Genomic DNA, 19483 nt, shown 5'->3' with positions numbered 1-19483 from the left:
AACTTAGAAAGTACTGGCCTAGTTGATGAAACTTGGACATACATGTAAGGGTAATCAAGTATCACTAATCATCTTGCACAAGTCTTTGGTCACATGATCAAGGTTGAATGTTATTTAGGGTTTATAGTGAAAGTGAACATAGTAATTTATCATATGAATGGGTTTTTTTGAATGATTATTCTATAGTCGTTTTCAAAGTCAGCACTGCTGCTATATGAAATCGCGTAATGCAGGTGAGTCTGCCAGAGGCACGTCCACTTGATTTTAGCAAAGAATCAACTGATAACACATACATGTATAATATAACCCCCCCCCCCCTTTTTTGGAAGATTCTTATAAAAGTCAAATGTAGTTCACAATTGAATTTTTATCTAAATTATGTATAGTTTTTTATATTAAAAAAATAAATCTTCTGAAATTGTGTTTCTTTTTTTCCTTTCACTTCATTTCAATTTAAGCTTCTGAACCCAGTAAAACATCTACATGTACTTCATCAAATCGGAAGGTTGCTTTTAGAGCTGTGCCAAATGGTGCACCCGACAGTGGTAAGTAGGCCTACATGCTATTCCTTTCTTAAGTAAGAGGGCTCGGTTATTTATTTTTCTTATCTGTTTGAAATTGTAGACAAGCTAGCTGTACTATGATGATTTAATTTCAATTTTATTTGCGTACCTGGGTTTTGCAATTAAATGTTGTATTTAGAAGTACTAACAATAATGACCCTATTAATGAAATATTTACTACACTGCGCTATACTTACCTATACCATCTCATCAAATTGCTATTCGTTACCCTGACTCGAATAGCCACCGGTAAAAAACTCCCCGAAAGAGGCTAACTGCAATCAGATAGCCTGGGAAACCCGTCACGGGACGAGACCCATAAAACCCCCTCGCCACATATAAGCCTCCTCTTTCGTTACCGCGACGTCGTTGAGTACACTCGAAACGTTTAGCCACCGCGCAATTTTTTTATGAATCACGATGTCTGAAGAAATAACTGAAATAAACATTATTAATTCCCAAGCCTCCCCCAACCCAAAAGATCTCAATAAAAAGGGGAGATCAACTCGGTCAAGATAAAGCCGAGGGCCATTATCTCGGTCAAGACAAAGCCGAGAAATAATAACAGCACGATGATAAGGCGGCCAAGATAAAGCCGAAGAATAAGAAGTCTAACACTTATAACCCGGCCAAGACAACGCCGGCGAATGACACTACACAATCAGACACCCAGCCCCTTAGGCGGGAGGTAGACAAGGGTACGGATAAATCGGAAGAGGCTGTTTACACTCCTTCCGATCGGGTTAGCTCCTCATCAAAGACTAGGGCGGGCAAGAAGAAGCCTCGCGATGACCACTCGTGTTCTAATGACAATCGGGCTCGAGTTAACGACCCACTACAACCCCTATATTTCATATAAGAAGCTTCGACTGGCCCGGGATTGTGACCGGTCAGTCCATTCATTGCCAGACCCCGCCGAGACGGGTCATCATCAGTTATCTATATTACAGTCCACCAGGTTGGTGTATCATCGTACTTGTAGAATTGTGCAGGAGTTCATACAGTGCTGTGGAATTAAGATCTATTCTACGTACATGCGGTTTAAAATAATAATAATAAAGAGGAATTATTAACAATTGTAGTAGTTGGATCTTGGAAGCCTTGCAGGCGATCCTCCCCCATCGGGTGCTGCAATCGACCCATCCCGAGCCGCTCGAGACAATGGGCTAATGAAAACTCGACTCATTCTAGACCATTTTTCAAGGCTCTAGACGTAGAGAGAGAGGCCTAGATCGCGCGCCTCATACAGATCGTGGAGTTGGGGCTAATGATAACTCGCCTCGTACTAGCCGTAGATAATAGGAGTTTTCTATCGTGGGAGAATCTGATTCGGAATTCGATTACCACCGACCCAATTCATTAGAAGAGATTGGGGACGATTTCCCCCCATCAAATTCTTATAGCAGCTCCTTGCATTACCTGAAACAGAGCTGCCAAGTAGTACTGGTTTTAAGTATTTAGTACCGAAAAGTGAGAAAAATACTGATTTCTAAAGTTTCAACTTTATGTGTTGTCCTATGGTATTTTTTTTTTGTAAAATACTGATTTCCTCACCAATATACTGATTTTCAACTTTAAATATACTGAAATGTTCTTTTTCTGGTTGGCAGCTCTGCTGAAAGCTGCCCAGAAAATGGGATTCGATCGAAGAGATTCACCATTAGGGGTACGAGAGAGTTCTGGCTTACTCAAACGCGATACTCCGACTAGTGGGAACATGCCTTTTAAATACTGCCCTCATCTTCGGGCCGAAAACAGTATACCAGTAGCGTAGCGAATAATGAGCGAGAGAGAAGTCAATCCTCCGCCTGAACTCGTCCGTCTACGATCAAGATGGACGCTCTGTATATAGATCCTGCTTTCGGGACGTCCGCTCCCAGATAAGCAACACTCTCGGCTTATACCCATCAGTAAAGAAGTCTCGACCTTTTATCGGTTTGCCGCTCAAGACTTTGAGGATTTTTTTTGTGCATCCCTTCGGCCCCGGACGTTGCTTTCCGTGTCGGGGATGCGGGAGCGAGGAAGACTAGATCGGGCCGTAACCCTCGCCGCGGCACTGGTTACCACTCAGCCGACTATCAGCTCACAGTTGCAGCGCTGGACGTGGCCGCCCGGAGCGGTATGGTTTTCGCGATGTACTAGGGGTATCTGATATCCGCTCGTAGTGAGGCTGAGCGGCTTGGACTGAGTCTCTACCAATGACAAGAACTTATTGCTAGAGTCACAAAATCGCTGATCTCCAGTATGAGCAAGCAGCAATCAACACTGCTATGCACAAGGGCAAGGAGGGCTAAAGACTAGATGCTCTCAAGATGATTGAGAAAGGGGCAGCTACTGAGCTGGACTTCTCATTCTCAATAAGTTTCCTTGCAAAGGTAAGGACTTGTTTCATGGACACTTTCAAGAGGTATTGCACAAGTCCTTTTCAGCCAGCACCACAGCTGACAAGACATTTTATTATAAGCTCTCCTCGAGTAGACCTAGTCCGCCAGGCCCTAGTCCAGGGCCAGACCAGAGACCTCCATACGCTAGCTCTAGCTCCATACCCTAGACCTATAATGAACTTAAAGGGTCATCCCCCTCTTCCCTCGCTCTGGTAGCGACGCCAGGAATGAAAGGGGCCGCTGGGAAAGTCATAGGAATCCTCATGGTGGGGGACGGGGCCGCCAGGCGTTCTTTCAATGCACCAAATTCAGGGCCCCCACTCGTAACCGGGACTTATGACAATCTAACACTAACCCTTCCCCACAAGCAGTAGGGAGAAGACTATTTCTTTGCCTTTACTTTTCATTATCTGAAATCTGTTCCAAGTCCACAGCAATATGTAATATTGAGGTGTTCATGTGCCAAAAAAAAAAAAAAAATACCCTTTCATATCAGAAGAACATAGAAAGGAGGAAATAGTGGTTGTCAAAATCATACCAGGCAAATCATACCGGCATAATGGTAAAACTTGCCAAACTTGGGTTACTTACAAAGTTGCGTTCACTTGTATAGAATGTAGTCTGTAGACCTAGTAATATTCTTCTTCTTCTTCCAGTAGTGTGCATAAACCTCCACGGAGTATCGTCGCACAACAGTTGGTTGTCTATCGGCTAATTAAACGTGTTGCTCGTAGCAAAGCTCGATGAAAATAAGTCCAAAAATGAACGCATATACACTATATACAAATTGTTCTCATATTTTGAGTTAGTTTAAGACGACATCTCTGACTCGTGTCTTGAAGATGTCGATCGATGGTGAGATGACCACATATTCAGGTAGACCGTTCCACAAACGGATGGTGTTTGGGAAGAACGTATCCTTCAGTAGTGATGTGCGTGATCGTGGGATTAGAAATCTCTTGCTGTGGCCTCTTGATAATTTTGTGGCATCTGAGGTATATATCTACACTATTTTTGGCTTATAAAGCAATGACAGAAGTAACTTGTAGATGTGGTTTATGGAGTGGTCTTTGGATGCTCAGACAGTCTTGAGATCTCAAACCAAGGCCTGAGGGTGGTGAACCCTTAAGAATTGCTGCTATTGTCACTTTCTACCACACTTGCCATAATGATATCAGCGTCTCCTTGGAAATATTTATGACATAAATCTACTGTGTGTTCCAATGATAAAGATTCCCATACAATCCCAGAGTTCTCAATCAGGGATTGTGATTAAGATAATATTTTAATGTTCGTAATAGAAATCTGAGTTTAGAAATATTCCAAAATTCTTTTTACACAATTTATTGTGAGCCCGGCAGCCACTGTGCAGTTCCAGACTGATGAGGCTCTATACTCTAAATGTTGAACGCCGAACAGGGTGGTAGCAAATACCCCCCCCCCCACACCTGTTTGTGAGAAGTACATTCTACCAACTGATCCAACTAACTGGTTCTGAAAGTGTACAAGGGGTGGTCATTTTTTTGCCTACATCAAATTGAAGGCCAATATGGTATCTCATATATTTTGCCTGCAACTTTCATTAGGAATTGGTTAATGATATTAAATCAGTTCTTGTTTAGCACATATCACATTATGTCCAAAGACCTGGATATTATTACCCTGGGTTTTCGAGGAATAAAGTCCTGCCAGGTACCCATTCATCTCTCTTGGATTGAGTGCTGCGCAATGTGGAAAAAAAAAAAAAAATTTTGCTGAAGGTAATTATGCCATGACTGGGATACGAGCCCACGACCCTCTGTTACAAAGTTGGAAGACTAATCCACAGGGCCACAACGCCCCACATCATCTGTACGATATTCATTACTATGCAAATGTCATTGGTTTGATCATGAAGCCCTCGTATGATATCAAAAAGTCGCTATGGACCTTGCAGCAATCCAACAACTATCAAAAGGGTTGAGCAAGTGCTGTGTAAAGACTAAAGAGGTTTCCATCCAAAATAACTATTTGAAAAGGATAGAAAAGATAATTCTAGATTTGTTAGGGATTCCACCAGAAAGGTTATATCTTATGATATGACAGGTTTGTTCTCAAACCAGGGCCCTGTCTTACAAAGAGTTACGATTGATCCAATCAATCGTCCAATTAATCGTAACTATATTGAAATCCATCAGTGTCATAAAATTTTTTCTACAGGAAATTTGCATAATGTCATTTGTAAACAAGAGAAGCTCACTGAAATTTTAAGGTAACAATGAATGCATGAATATACATCATAATTAGAACACTCATGATTCTAGACTCCAGAGATACTTCAGATGGTGTGGCAGTTTACAAATTGATCCAATTTCTGCCTCTTTAAGTCAGATAGCAGATTTATTTCCTTTATTATTTGATGAAGGTTTATCAGTCTCTTTTATAAGGGTTTACTGGTCAACCATAGCAGCCATTCATTCAGGCTTCTATAATAGGGAAACTACCTCAATTCAGCTGTCCTTACCAGACTAACAAGATCCTTCTTCTTAACAGATTCCTCCCAGCCGAAGACTCTTCCCCAATTGGAACCTGCCAAGAGTCCTTCGGTGCCCTAGCCAAATTCCCCTTTAAACCCATACATAATTGCTCCCTTCTTGATCTTTCCATTAAGACAGCCTTCTTGTTGACTATAACTTCAAGTCTAAGACGTAGTTTGCTTCATGCACCACGATGAGACCGGGTCATATTCGTTGGGAGAAGGACAGAGTCCGCTTGATCCCTAGACCTGATTTCCTAGCTAAGAAAAAGAAACCCCTAAATCCTGTGATGTTGTTCTTCCAACCATTAGGGGGATATCATGGCTGAATGGATAACGCACTTGACTAGCGTCCTTGGAGCCCCAGGTTCAAGTCCTGGGGTGAACAATGTGATTTTCAGTCTCTCGTCAGTTTCCGAAGATAGGTTATGTTGTCCCGTACGTGCCTTAAAGTGGAACATTGATTAAAGTACATTTGCACTTCCCACCAACTGTTCATTAGTTCAATAGAACCTCACAGCCCTGTTAATCCAATTACAATTTCTCGAAGGTTAGTGCAGGGGATCAGGTCAGATGGAGAAAATGCCATTTTATCAGGATCCTTTAGAGCCCACGATTCACGGGGCATAGCAGCATCTTGGGCGCTTTTCAGGGTACCTCTTTGGAGGAGATCCTCCAGGCATCCTATTGGACCTATTCAAGACCTTTGTATCTTATTACTTATTTGATGTAATAGCCAAGACACAGGTTTTGCCTTGGCGGTTCTTGTCTTGTCCTAATTTTTCCTAGGCTATTTCCAGTTGATATATTTCATTAACGTGGTTGATGATTCTTATCCCTTTATTACAAGAGTAGCTTCTCCAGTTGGGAGACTACTCCATTTTATAGTAAATCAGTTTCTTTATCATTGTTATGCCTACTTGTCTGGAAAGGGTCTCGTTTCTGCCCCTCCTCCAGTTTTTCCGTGCTATTCTAGCAATTTGATGAGATGGTATAGGTAAGTATAGCGCAGTGTAGTAAATCAGAATGCTCAGTAGTGAGCATATTATTTACTAATAAGCTATACTTACCTATAGCTCCCCACCCGTCCTCCCCAGCAGACCTCGCCCCTCCTTGGCAACGAAAGAGGAGGCTTATATGTGGCGAGGGGGTTTTATGGGTCTCGTCCCGTGACGGGTTTTCCTAGGCTATCTGATTGCAGTTAGCCTCTTTCGGGGAGTTTTTTACCGGTGGCTATTCGAGTCAGGGTAACGAATAGCAATTTCATGAGATGGTATAGGTAAGTATAGCTTGTTAGTAAATAATATGCTCACTACTGAGCATTCTGGTTGGTTATGAATATTGTGAAAATGATGAAAAATTATTAATGATGTTAATGATAATGATGTTATTAAGATATAGTAATAATAATTACACCAATAGTAGTAGTAGTAGTAGTAGTAGTAATGATAGTAATAATGATGAAGATGATGATAATCATAATAATGATGAATAATAATAATTTAATAATGAAAATATTAATATTAATAATAACAATATTGATAATGATAATAATTTTTTTATATGACAAGCCTGGCACTTCATATAATTGTTACCCTTAGCATCATTTAACAATGTAAAATACATATTTGCAAAAACTAAACAGAAAAAATACAAATATGATTTATTGTAGATATAGTTATAAATTTCAAACAGAAAAGAAAAATAAATTTGACTATATATGTCACTTTTTTCAAATATACCAGAAAGTTAATTCCTATTTTTTTTATTTTTATAAATCATCCTGAGCCCTCACCCTCCCCCCCCCCATCCCCGACAAAAAGATAATGGAATCCCGCAGTATATGCCCCAAAACAGATAAGATATTACTGCAATTTTACTGTAATTCATTTTGCTCAGATGCTCAATCAAGTGTGTTTTTTCTGTTTGATGGGAAACTTCTTCTTGAGCATTCCATGGTTTAAGGATATAATCTTCATAGCTTCCTGATATCAAATCACTAGATTTAGTAAGAAAAGTGCTCAAGGGGCCATTGGAAAGAAAAATGAAATTGTCACCAAGAGAGGACACCAGATACATAAAAAGTTTAACTTTCATGACGAATCAATGGTTAAAAAGATATGATTTCATGACCACTACACTATTGTAAGATTAGAATGTTAGATAATAAAAGTGTAATTTGCATTAGTGAACTTTTTCCAGACATGCTTTAATGCAAGATGCAAATATGCACTCAATCATCAAAGTCATGTTTAATTCTCAATGAAAAACCTTCTTCCTCAACAATTTTTCTACACAGTTGATGAAAAAATGATTGCAAGGCATGTGAATGTGTTCATTCTTCATGATACCAGAGAGTCAATGAAAAATCACTCTGATTAGTTGGAAATTGTACAGGTGCTCACCCTGTGTCCCACCTACATGTAACTCTTAATAACAAAGGATGTGAAAGGCAGTTGGTTTAGAAGTTGAGTTTTACATTGTAAATCAATTTGCAATCAGAGATAAAATAAATCATGCTTTTTGTTCTGTTTTTTTTTTCTTAAACAATTCAGGTGGAGAAAGTGAGCAACAAAGGTATGTGATTTTCCTAGTAAAAGATTATAACATCATTTTATCATCAATTAATTGAACTTTGCAATTTTTTAGTTTAACACCTTAACTACCGGTACATGTACGTGTGGTCCAATGGTTAGAGAATTAGACTCGTAATCGCAAGGTTGTGAGTTCGAATCCCAACTCTGCCATTGTCTCCACTTTGATAAAAAGGCCCGAGAGTGATATCTGTCGTCTATAACGTCAGCCACTATGACTGATTAACCTAGACGTAAAATGTTTCATTGGTAATTGGTTATACCAACTTGGCGTTTACCAGCAAAATGCTGTCCTGCCGAGTTCCTATGGGAGTTACCACCGTAAAACCTAAAACAAATAATGATAATTCAACGTATCTTTTATAGAATACTCACAATTCTGCCAAGTATCATTTACTTGAAGCCTGGACTTTCGATATTTTATCCTTTTATCTTCTTCATTGGTCCGGCTTTATGAAATTATTTGTCATCCACTTTTTCAAAAGCAGATTCATTTCATTTCAATTCAATTCTTTATTTCATTTTCATTGAAAACATTTCAATTCAATTCTTTATTTCATTTTCATTGAAAACATTTCAATTCAATTCTTTATTTCATTTTCCTTGAAAACGTGATACAAAATAATATAAATCAGATGCGATCAGATATTAATATCATTTCATTACATTTTTACTTTTTGCAGGATTCCATCTCCATATGGCACTCAAATATAATGCTTTGGTCATAAATGTGCAAAAATGCATTGTTATTTTCAGCCCTTGTGGATCAGGGTCTCAAGTACCTTCAAGTGTAGTACTTACTCCTCAACCTTCCCGATCTACACGTACACCTGTCACTGCCAGTGCCCCACTGGATAATGGAACACTCCAAGGTGCTGGACCACCCATGGATCCACTTCCTGACCCCCAGTCTTTGGAAGTCACCAACACGGAAGCATCTCTGCCAAGACCGCTGCTCAGTAATGGGGGCCCTAGCGGGGATGATGAAGTATATCAGCAGGAATTTAAGAGGCTTGCTGAAGATGATTCTGGTGATTACGATCTTGATGATGATGATGACAATGACAGATTGTCCCTGCCGGGGTCTCTGATGTCGTAGTCACCATGCTATCAAACATCGTGCAACTAACAACTCACCATAAAAAAGTCTAGGTTAAATTAGATTTTTTTTTATATTATCAAGTTTCATTTATCATTAATCACTAAAAATAGAGAATTTAAAAAAAATTATTATAATGTTACTGCCACTTATCAAGGATGATGAAACTGTAATGATCTTGATACCTTTAAAAAAGCAGAAGGTTGTAAACCAGTAAAATATAATATAGTACATGTATAGTGATCTTAAAAGAGCTTATAATAATATGTACATGTAAATTTAAATATAGAAAATTATAGACATATACACTGTATTCTGCCAATTTTATGTGAGAACTTACTTTGATAAAGTTCTTGCTATGTATTCTTTCTAAAAAAATATTTTAGTAAAATATTTAAAATCATAATATATTTTTAGTAAAGCTGTCTTAAAGTTTTGATATGAACTTGATAAATGAAAGATAAAGAACTTCTTTGATTCATGGTATGAACATGAAGCAGATATGCAAGCATGCTGTTTACCGGTACTAATGACATTAATTCTGAGGTAGCAGAGTATAAGGAAAAATGTGACCAGGCTTTCAGAATTAGGAGTTCACAATTTTGAATTTTGTCAATTATTTTATTGTTTTGACGATACTGAGTGTTGTATGATGATGATATTCATTTACTTAAATGCAGAAATAGCAGAATGATCTGTATCTGCATGGAATCATGTTCATTCGCTGGGACTGATTTCTAGTATGTTCGTCTCGCTCAAGGAGAGCTGTAAAAACGTATGACTGATTTATGTGCAGACTGCCATTCCGGATTAGGGGCAGTGTTGAGTGATCTCCAGAGTGGAGATGGTGCACATATGTTGTTGAAGCATACATTTTTCATGGGAGCTCAATGAAATTGCCTGTGGCGCTGTGCCAGGCAAGCAGTGAGTTGGACTTCGTGCCATTTTCGAAATGAGGTTGTTCATGGTGTCCAAATTGAGAGACCTCTCATGATTTTAAAATAAGTTGGCCTGAAAAGGACATTTGGAATTATATGACTGTGACGAGGTAGTCCGTTCATGATACTTGTCCGAGATGAGAGCCAAATATTCAGATGACTTTTTAAGGAAATATTTGCCATTAACTAACCACTTTTTGTGTGCTGCTTTAGTTCATGATGTCCCAAGCAGGTTGCCATTTCGTTGTGAATAAAGTTGAGCTGAAAATGGTTAAGTACTCTGTTTATGATATATGGCCACGATGAGAGCCAAAGTCAGAATTATATTGTTAGGAAATGTTTTTGGTTCTCACTTCTTACTACTATTTCTAAGATTAAGTGGTTCATGATATCAACATGAGATGTCGCATTTATGTTGAATTACAAATGCAAGACTTTGGGTCTGTACAATAATTCTTTTGATTGGACAGTTCATGATTGGTCAATTTCCTAACAAGCAGCCATTTTAAATTGGTTGTGATTGGAGGGCTGTGGGTTTGAGGCCCACCCATGGCCCAGAATTCTTTCAGCAAGAAATTTACTCACATTGTGCGGCACTCCACCCAGGTGAGTGTGAGGTGAGTGGGTACCCGGCAGGATGAATTCCTTGAATGCACCGAGTGCTGGACGTAGCTGTTCAAAAGAAAGCCGGGGTAATAATAATAGTGCATGTCAGAATAGCTCATTTCTAGGTAGCTAGGTAAATGCCTATTATTCTTAATTGGACTTAGTGCTATTTCGTATATGAGATAGTTAATGATGTTCCAAGCAAGAGGCCTCTTAAAGTGGTAATGACTGTTGAACTGACTGCTACTGTTGTTATAGTGTAGCACATGACGTTCCAAGCTGGAAGACCATTTTTATGAAAAAATTTTCAAGACGGTGTCTTTCTGCAAGGTTTGGAGTAGCAATGGAAGCATGGTCTCTAGAGGGTCAGTTCACATTGCCAACTGCTTTTTATGTTGGGCTAGTATTATCCAGGGGCCGCGCAATGACTTTGAAAGTTGAGGGGGGCTGAACGTGCATGTTCCTTTTCGTTTCGTGTTTTGGACACGTTTACTGAAAAAGTTGGGGCCTCAAATTTACCCACCCCCCCCCCCCAATTCTGTGGCCCCTGCTTTACCACTTTTTTATTAAAGTACATATTTAGATGTACTGCATCATGTATGTATTTATGTACAGAGGACCTGTGATGCCTTGTGGTACATGTTACACCTTGATAAAGTTACAAGTGTGTGATCTTGCATACCTTTTTGAATGGTCAGCCAAAAAAAAGGGGGGGGGGGAATCATTCAAATATGAATATATTCATAACTTGCATTCCTTTGCAGATATTGAATGTAGTGAGATTGCAAGCAAAAAATGTTGACTTATGAAAAAGTGACATAACATGAGTCAAATATGGCAACTTCAAGATATGCAGATTTAACTTTTAAATGAGTTTTTTCTAAAATAAGAAAATGCAAATCATTGCTATGCATATAGTATGGCATTAAAAAAAAAAATGGTGCATTTTGTTGGGTAGAGAGCAGACTTTATGGTATGCCTGTTATTGTCATGCAATACTATCCTTGTTGCCAAAATTGGGATGCTATTTTGCTAAAGGGCAAATTTAATTAAATCTAGAAAAAGAGAGTATTTTACCTAAATTATGAAAATAGAGAAGAGTTATTCTGGAATATATTTATAAATTTATATATTCATTCTGCTAGAGGAACATATTTATGCATATTTTTACATAAAATATCTATTTTCCATGTGACAAATGATTGTCTTTGATTACTGCATGGTGATGATATCGAAATCACACCTTGGCCTGGTAACAAAAAGGTTAGTGAATTATCGCTAAATGAAATGGCCTATCAAGATCATCGTTGCATGCGCATTTTGCTCATTGAACTGACTAGGAACCAATCAGAATCGTTCTTTCAAATCGACGATTAATCACCTACCTTAGGGTTACTGGGCCCTGATGGTCAGTTTCATGACAATGTTAATGGACGATGAGATGATATCGTCATGAGTTTGAATCCCAGCCATGGTGTTATTTCTTTCAGCAAAGATATGTATTCAAATTCTGCTGCACTCAACCCAGGTGAGGTAAATGGGTACCTGGCAGGAATTTATTCCTTGAAATGCAGATACAGCTGCTCTGCTGAGGCCGAGATAATCATGTCGCTTTTAATCTGGAGCATTTCTGATGAAACAAGTTTATATAAGCAAGTATGATTAATATGTGAATTTCTGACCAAATTTTGTGAGGATTTAGCTCAGCAAGAGCATTTGTTTCAAATAAGATCGTATGATCTCAAAAGTGTTTGGGTTCATACAAAAAGTGATGCACGTGTGTTTGCATCACTGCTGTATTCAGTGCAGGTGTGAACGCAGTTTGAAAACACTCTGTCAATCAGAAAGGACACTAATGTTGGTCCCGTGTATGGGAGATTCACAGCCTATGCACGTTAAATCCAGTACACTATTCATTATTAACAGACCAGGGTGTTCACCCGGTGTATTGTATATGCTAGTTCCCAGTACTACTAGAATCGTCAGAATTAAATAGGCTGTGTGAGAAAAACTTGCACTGTGTACAATCACATTCTCAATCATTGCTACGGTAACAGACAACTCTGATCAGAGAGGGAGACACCCTTAATCATTTAAATAGATTTAGACATGGTGCCTATATAAGTTGGAGCCCATAGATTACCCAGGTTTCCACTGTAAGTGTGTGAATACCACATTGGTAGAATTTGTATCCAGCTAATGGAATGACCCATCATTATCTGTTAACCCATCATTGCAGACACACTTGAAATTGCATGCAAGTGATGCATTTTAATCAGTTTTGAAAAAATCTGAAATGAATTTAAGTTGGCATCATTACTCTCTATTTGAGCCTCAGAACTGTTTTCAGATACATGTACGGTAAAATCATATGATTCTTTTTTAATGATAGAAAATCAAGTTCTATCCCCTGGTATTCAAAACTGTTTTGATTTGTTTGAAAATTTAAAAACTATTCTATATTATTTTTTTCTTTCTGCTATGGCCATGTCGCCAGAAGGGTTTAATCTAAAAGAGCAAAAAATAACAAATAAAAATATATTTATACATGACACAACAGTATAATGAATGTGACAATCTTCACTTTGACTTGTAATAATTTCATTTGTGGGGAATGAAATGATGGAACTCTAATAGGAGTTCACTTAATTGATTACCAAGAGACTGAAACTAAAAAAAATGTCCATTCTTTGAAGATGATAAAGTCAGATTTTTTTCACTTTCAAGCTTTTTTGATTCTCCAAATGTCCTTTGCATTTGAAGTATTATTCTACATGTAGCACTTGACATCAATTTTTTAGGTGCATCATTAATCAAGTTTTTATGTTCAAATAGCTGAATTGGTAGAGATATTCAATGAAGCAATGCCAATTGAACATATACCATTGCCAATCCGAGACTGAAATAATTATGTTAACTAGAAACTACCTTAGTTTTCTTTTGTGAAATTCATCTATGCACTGGTGTATAATAAACAAACAAATTAAATGTTGGGGTTGGGCTTCTTTTTTTTCTCTCTCTTATTTTGGGGTTTCACATTTTTAGAACAAACAATTGAACAAACACTAGTGATAATATTAATATGCAATACAAAAGTCAAATAGAAATTATATATGTCCAATCATGGTAATAACATAGGAAGATGCAGAGTGCATACAAATATAGAAAGATGAAATATGAAGGGAAAACTATGTAATTTTTATGACTGTGAGCAGTTGCTAATGTGGCAGGCTATCACATTTAATAATTGGTTTGTCAATGGGTTTGCTTCAGAAATAACGTCATTTTTTTTGTAGCAATTGTATATTCCAAGATGTATTTTAACCAATTTTATTTATAGTGACTATAATTACTGTATTCCTTGATGGGTCGATGTACACTTATTCCAGAAAATGTGGGTGATTGATGGCTTGAATGCCATGCCTGACATATTTCCAATGGATGGTGGCAATTGTAAGCTAGCATCCTGTATCTTTAGATTGCTGGAAAACTTCCGCGAATGACGTTTAAAAAAGCGGTAATCCTTTTGTAAAATCACCTCAAAACAATATGTCCTCCACAATTATTGGCTGTACTTCCTCACTTTCTGTAGGTCTTTCGTATTTGTATTCTATGCAGGGTTTTAAGCCCAATCTTTCTTTTTTTAGTTGTTTTATAAGATGAAACCAGTGTCCCGTCTTACAAAGAGTTACGATTGATCTGATCAACCTCAACTATATGGAAATCCATCATTGTCATAACTTTTTCTCCAAAAATTTGCACAATGACTGTTGTAATCGAAGAGGGAGCAATGCGCTGAATTGCCAAGACAACAAAGAATGTATGAGTATACACCATAACCAGAAAACATTGAACAAACATGTATTTCATAAATTAGCGTTGTTTGGTTTCCATAGCTGTTGTTGATCGGAGCGATCGTAAATCTTTGCAAGCCAGGGCCCAGTTTTCACATGAGGATACATGTACATATACGTGCCTTAAATTTCAATATTTTTAGGACGACACTTTTTAAAAGGGCACGTTTGTATATTACTGCACAAATTGGGAGAAGAAAAATCACCATGGCCGTGACAGGGGCATTTAGGCCAATCAAATCCTATGAATAGTGACTTTTACTTGTTTTAATACATAACTTTAATTCATAATCACCTTTTTTATATTTCATTAAAGATTTTACAATAATTACCCCATATGTGAGTGTTTTTATGGATGTCAGAATGTAGAATTATTTTATCAAATTTTCTTTGCTTTTGGGGGGGGGTGAGGAGAAATGATTTCAAAGTTTGGGTCAAATTAGATGTTAGATATTTCTGTTTACAGCTACATAAACACAATTTCAATGCTTACAAATATGTCATGTCTGCCATACACCTGTAAGAGTTTTATGCAGAAATTATGTACATGGAATTGCTTTTATTTTATGTAGCAATGGCCATTATGTTCGCATTAGAGAAAGGTTCTGATGTACAGAATTCCCCATCAAGGTTTTGAACAAAATACTCGTGGCACATTGATTTAGACTGGCCTTTGAAATTTTGATACAGAGTCCTGTTTGGTTTTATTTTTTTACATTGATTGGTATTGCTTAGAAGCTTTATGAAAAAATAGATGTCTTTGCAAAAGCTGAACTTTTCTTACAAAATAATAGCAGATATCAACTAAATTTATGATACAATTTCTTCACCGCAGTTATTTCTGTTTAGGTTAAGTATAGGACTCTAAAAAAAAATTAAATTTTTTTTTCTTGTTTGGCACTTTAAGAAAGCATTTTTTCCTCGTTTTAATCCTGCAAGCTTGTCAGAGGCTTACCAGATATAGCAACAATCACCTGCAGATTTTTTTTTTTTTTATTGTAGATCAAACATCAATTATTGTTTTTTCATTGTGATAGAAGACATGGGTTTATGCATATCTTATGGTATGATGTTCCCAAGTGAAAAATGATACCATAAATTCAGATTAGCAGACTGATTTTCTTTTTCATTTTGACTTGTTTATTATACCTTCAATAAAAGAAATGTTCTTAGGGGTATCAGCTTTCATTAATATAATTATGATAATACTAAATTTTGTAAATGTGAAAATTAAAGTAGTTTTCACTTTTATGTATTCACAAAGTCCTTTATTCAAATTGAAACCAAAGTCACAAAGAGTACTACTAATATGAAAGTATTAATGAGTAATTTTTTGAGGGATCACAAGATGATTTGATTAAGGTCAACAGTACAATAAAACAGTAGCTAAAAAATTGTAATTTCTTTTTACATCAGTGAAAAGTATTAATAATCAGCAAATCATTGAAGAATGTAATGCATGTTGATATTTCCTTCAATGTCTTTCATGTTTGTATTGTAAGCTTAGAACTGTCAACTGAGATTTTAGAATGATCAATTTAGAATTCAAATTTTTATTAATTTCTCATTTTTCAGATTTTAATAATGTCATGCATTTGATTTCTATTTGTACATGTATATATCAGTAAGAAAAGAAAACAGTATCTAGTTTAAATGTGTACATTTTTGCATGGTATGTAGCATAGAGAGTTGGACTTTACCTACTGTACCTTACTGTTCCTGTTCTTGATATAGAGGTTGGATGTTTCATGCAAAATACTGATTTCTGAAGTCTTAGTTTATGTGCTTTCCTATGGTGTTTCTTTGGGAATAATTATTTCTTCACCAAAATACTGATTTTCAGCTTTGAAAATAATTAAATTTTCTTCTTATGGTTTAGTCTGATAATTATGGTGGTGTAGATTTTGATTGCATTTTATTAATCTACAATATCGGGGGCCCGTTGCATAGAAATTACCATTATGGTACATGTAACTTTGCCTTGCCATGGTCACTTGCATGGAATCCTTGATTTTGATTGGCCGTTGATCATCATTACCATGGTAGTTACTATTGGATGGCAAAGTTACCATATTAGTAATTTTTTGTGCAATGGGGCCTCGGTCCCTGCAATGAATTACTTATTTTGATTACAATCAATTGTATATTATCGTAAAGGTAAATCTATTGCAATCCGTGAACAAAAATTTGCAATCAATTTTAAATATTATCGCATATCTCTATTTGTTATTCCCCCTGAAGAATTCTAGATGTGTTTTCTCAATTCAGTATGAATTCATGTAGTCATTACTGAGTAGATATACCACTTATAGTTTGCTTGTTATCTGCAGTTGTCTTGAAAAATATGTCAATCATTTGGTGACATTGTCACATTACCCCCAACAAGTAGATTGTGTATATATTGTGTATGAGTACCCTCCCTTGCCATAATAAATTGGGTTCCAAAAAGAAATTGATAAAACTTCACAAGGGCACTGCATACATCCACAATCTGAATACAGTGGTTATCTGTGTGTGGCTGAGTGAGGTACACACAGACACACAATTACGGGTATTCTGAACTGGGGTTTAACTCAGACCATGGTCTAAGGGGGTGTTGCAAGAAAATATTTGCAATCAATTGCAAATATTCTGTTGCAATTCAACAACTTGATAGATGAACGTTAGCTGTAGCAAATCAGACTAAACTTCTTGTTTCTAGGAGCAGATTAGCAATCAATCACTAATTTGCAATTGACTACAAGACATGTTGATTTAGGGACCAAAAATGGACTTGCAATTGATCGCAAGTTTGCAAGTTTCTTGCAACACCCCATAAGTTTGTCCCAGATTTATGGGAAGCCAAACATGTCAAAATTTGTTCACATAGTATGTTATGTTTACTGTACTCTTTGTACATTCTTTATTGGTGAAGAAAAATGTCTTACCGTTATTCATCATTCCCAGACAGTAAAGCATGATTTGAGAGTCAAATGAGCAGATACATTGAACCTCTACTGTTAATGATCTATGTAACAGCTATCCATAGTTACTCTGAAACTTTTAACCAGAGTTGCAATTAAACCTCGGTTCAGAATGAGGGCCACTGTGTTGAGATTATCCCTTATACTGGGACATCCCGGGGGGGGGGGGGGGTGTGGCTGTGTGATTTTTTTCCAGTAATTTAAAACATTGATGTTAATATCCTGTAGCTTCTGTTTGATTGAGCGAGTCACTACCTCATGCCCATGAAGATCATGTGTAATGTAAACTGGGAAGTTGTTCAATCCCATCTCATTTTCATTGGTCTTTATCTTGTGACTTTGGATTCTGAAACCGATTGATGTGAAGGGCTCTCTTCGCTTGTACCAATCTCTTAATTATTACATGTACTTAGTAAAGATTATCCAAGCTAGCCTGTGTAAAAATATTGTTCATTTTGACTGAGTGGAATTTGTGCAGTGCCCATTCAAAGTTTGATCAGTTTCTTTTGAAGCCCAGAATATATTGTCCCATTTTATACAAATTGTTGATTTGGGGTAAATTATTTTGTTGTTGCCATATTTTGTTCTGAATAATTCAAATGTGGCCGTAATTGTGGTATAAAAGGCAAGTGGATTCTACCCACTTTCTCAAATCATGTACTATAAAGTCTAATAAAAACTCACTTCTTTACATGTCAGAATTGTGTAAATATATGTGGCAAGTGCGGATATATCATTGATCACTTGACCTTGATAATGAAATACATCCCTCCTGATGTAAAGCTTTATTTCTCATTTCCCATTTTCTTAAATGAATTCTTATTTTCAATATTTAGATGAGTTTGAAATCATGCATTCCGTTTATGTTAATGTACAACATTCTATGGATTTTTAAATCTTTCTTAGATTTTTGTCTTTCTTTTCATGAAATGGAAAATGATGTAATTTTTTGTTAATGTTTCTACTACGAATTAAGGAAATAAATGTAGAATCTTTTCTTCTGGCTGAAAAAAAACTTGTTAAGGGAGTTATTATGGAGCGTTTAGAGTCGGATTGAAATATGCAAGAGGAATGAAAAGAGAGAGAGGGGGAGGGAGAGAGAAACAAAGGGGTCAAGTATTAAAGGGTCAGAAGCCAAGCAGGATGGGGGAGAGAGAGAGAGCGTGGGGGGAATGTTAAGAGGGGAGGGAGCGGGTGACATGTGGAGGGAGGAAGGAGGGAGAGAGAGATTGAGAGGGAAGGAGAAATGACGAGAGGGGAGGAAGGAGAGAGAGATTGAGAGGGAAGGAAGGGCGAATGGAGGAGGTGAAGGGTAGAGACAATGAGGGAAAACACAAAACGAGGGGAGCAGAGTGATCTGTCATCTTTAAAGGTCTTTTTTTTAAATCATAACTAAAAAGTAATTATCAAATTATTCTACAACGTGGGTTTTTATTGAGAAAACACAAAACTCTTGATAAAATAAAGGTTTTCACTGTTGTAGTGATAAACTTATTCATCAAAAAAAGAATTTATTTAAAAGCAAGATAAAATCGCGCCAAATTATTGATCCGTACCTCGCGAGTTGGACCCGTCGGCGGGTTTCATAAAGACTTTTAATTATGGTACTTTTTTATCATGCCATTATTATGGTGACTGTCGTGGAAGGTTTGATTGTCAGTGCATGGCTACTGATTCATATTACCATGGTAGCTGCCGGGTGGGAAATTTACAATTATTGAAAGGTTTCATGAAACCTGTTCTTGCATGGTGCGAGATTCATCCCAGGATAAGCTTCGAAATCGATGTTGGTGCATGATTGCACAAAAATCAACCCAATATTAATGCCCCACACCGATCCATCAAACCAAGTTTGACATATCACCCACTCACATGTTACGTCATTTCTGATTGAGCAACTCAAGTACGCGCCATGTCACAATGCAATAATACGTCATGAATGCGAAGGTGAAAGTCGCGAAACGTCC

The 19483-nt window shown here is 37.1% G+C and overlaps 1 protein-coding gene across 2 annotated transcripts in view; it reads left to right on the top strand.

Annotated features, from left to right (window-relative positions):
• The window catches only part of LOC121414170 (tumor necrosis factor receptor superfamily member EDAR-like), a 38194-nt gene extending 26796 nt beyond the window's left edge, over nucleotides 1–11398 (top strand). Inside the window, exons 7-9 of one of the 2 annotated variants that reach the window (XM_041607248.1) lie at nucleotides 459–545; nucleotides 8018–8039; nucleotides 8813–11398. In XM_041607248.1, coding sequence (XP_041463182.1) covers nucleotides 459–545; nucleotides 8018–8039; nucleotides 8813–9155 — 452 coding nt within the window. In that variant the 3' untranslated portion in view covers nucleotides 9156–11398. Of the gene's footprint in view, nucleotides 1–458; nucleotides 546–8017; nucleotides 8040–8739 lie in introns of both variants that reach the window. The other variant, XM_041607254.1, reaches the window with a different exon arrangement.
• Nucleotides 11399–19483: the final 8085 nt, after the last annotated feature.

The sequence above is a fragment of the Lytechinus variegatus genome, chromosome 1, assembly GCF_018143015.1.
Source record: "Lytechinus variegatus isolate NC3 chromosome 1, Lvar_3.0, whole genome shotgun sequence".
In the NCBI taxonomy this organism is placed as follows: domain Eukaryota; kingdom Metazoa; phylum Echinodermata; class Echinoidea; order Temnopleuroida; family Toxopneustidae; genus Lytechinus; species Lytechinus variegatus.
Note: the sequence above shows the minus strand (reverse complement) of the source record. Positions and strands in the feature narration are given on the sequence as shown.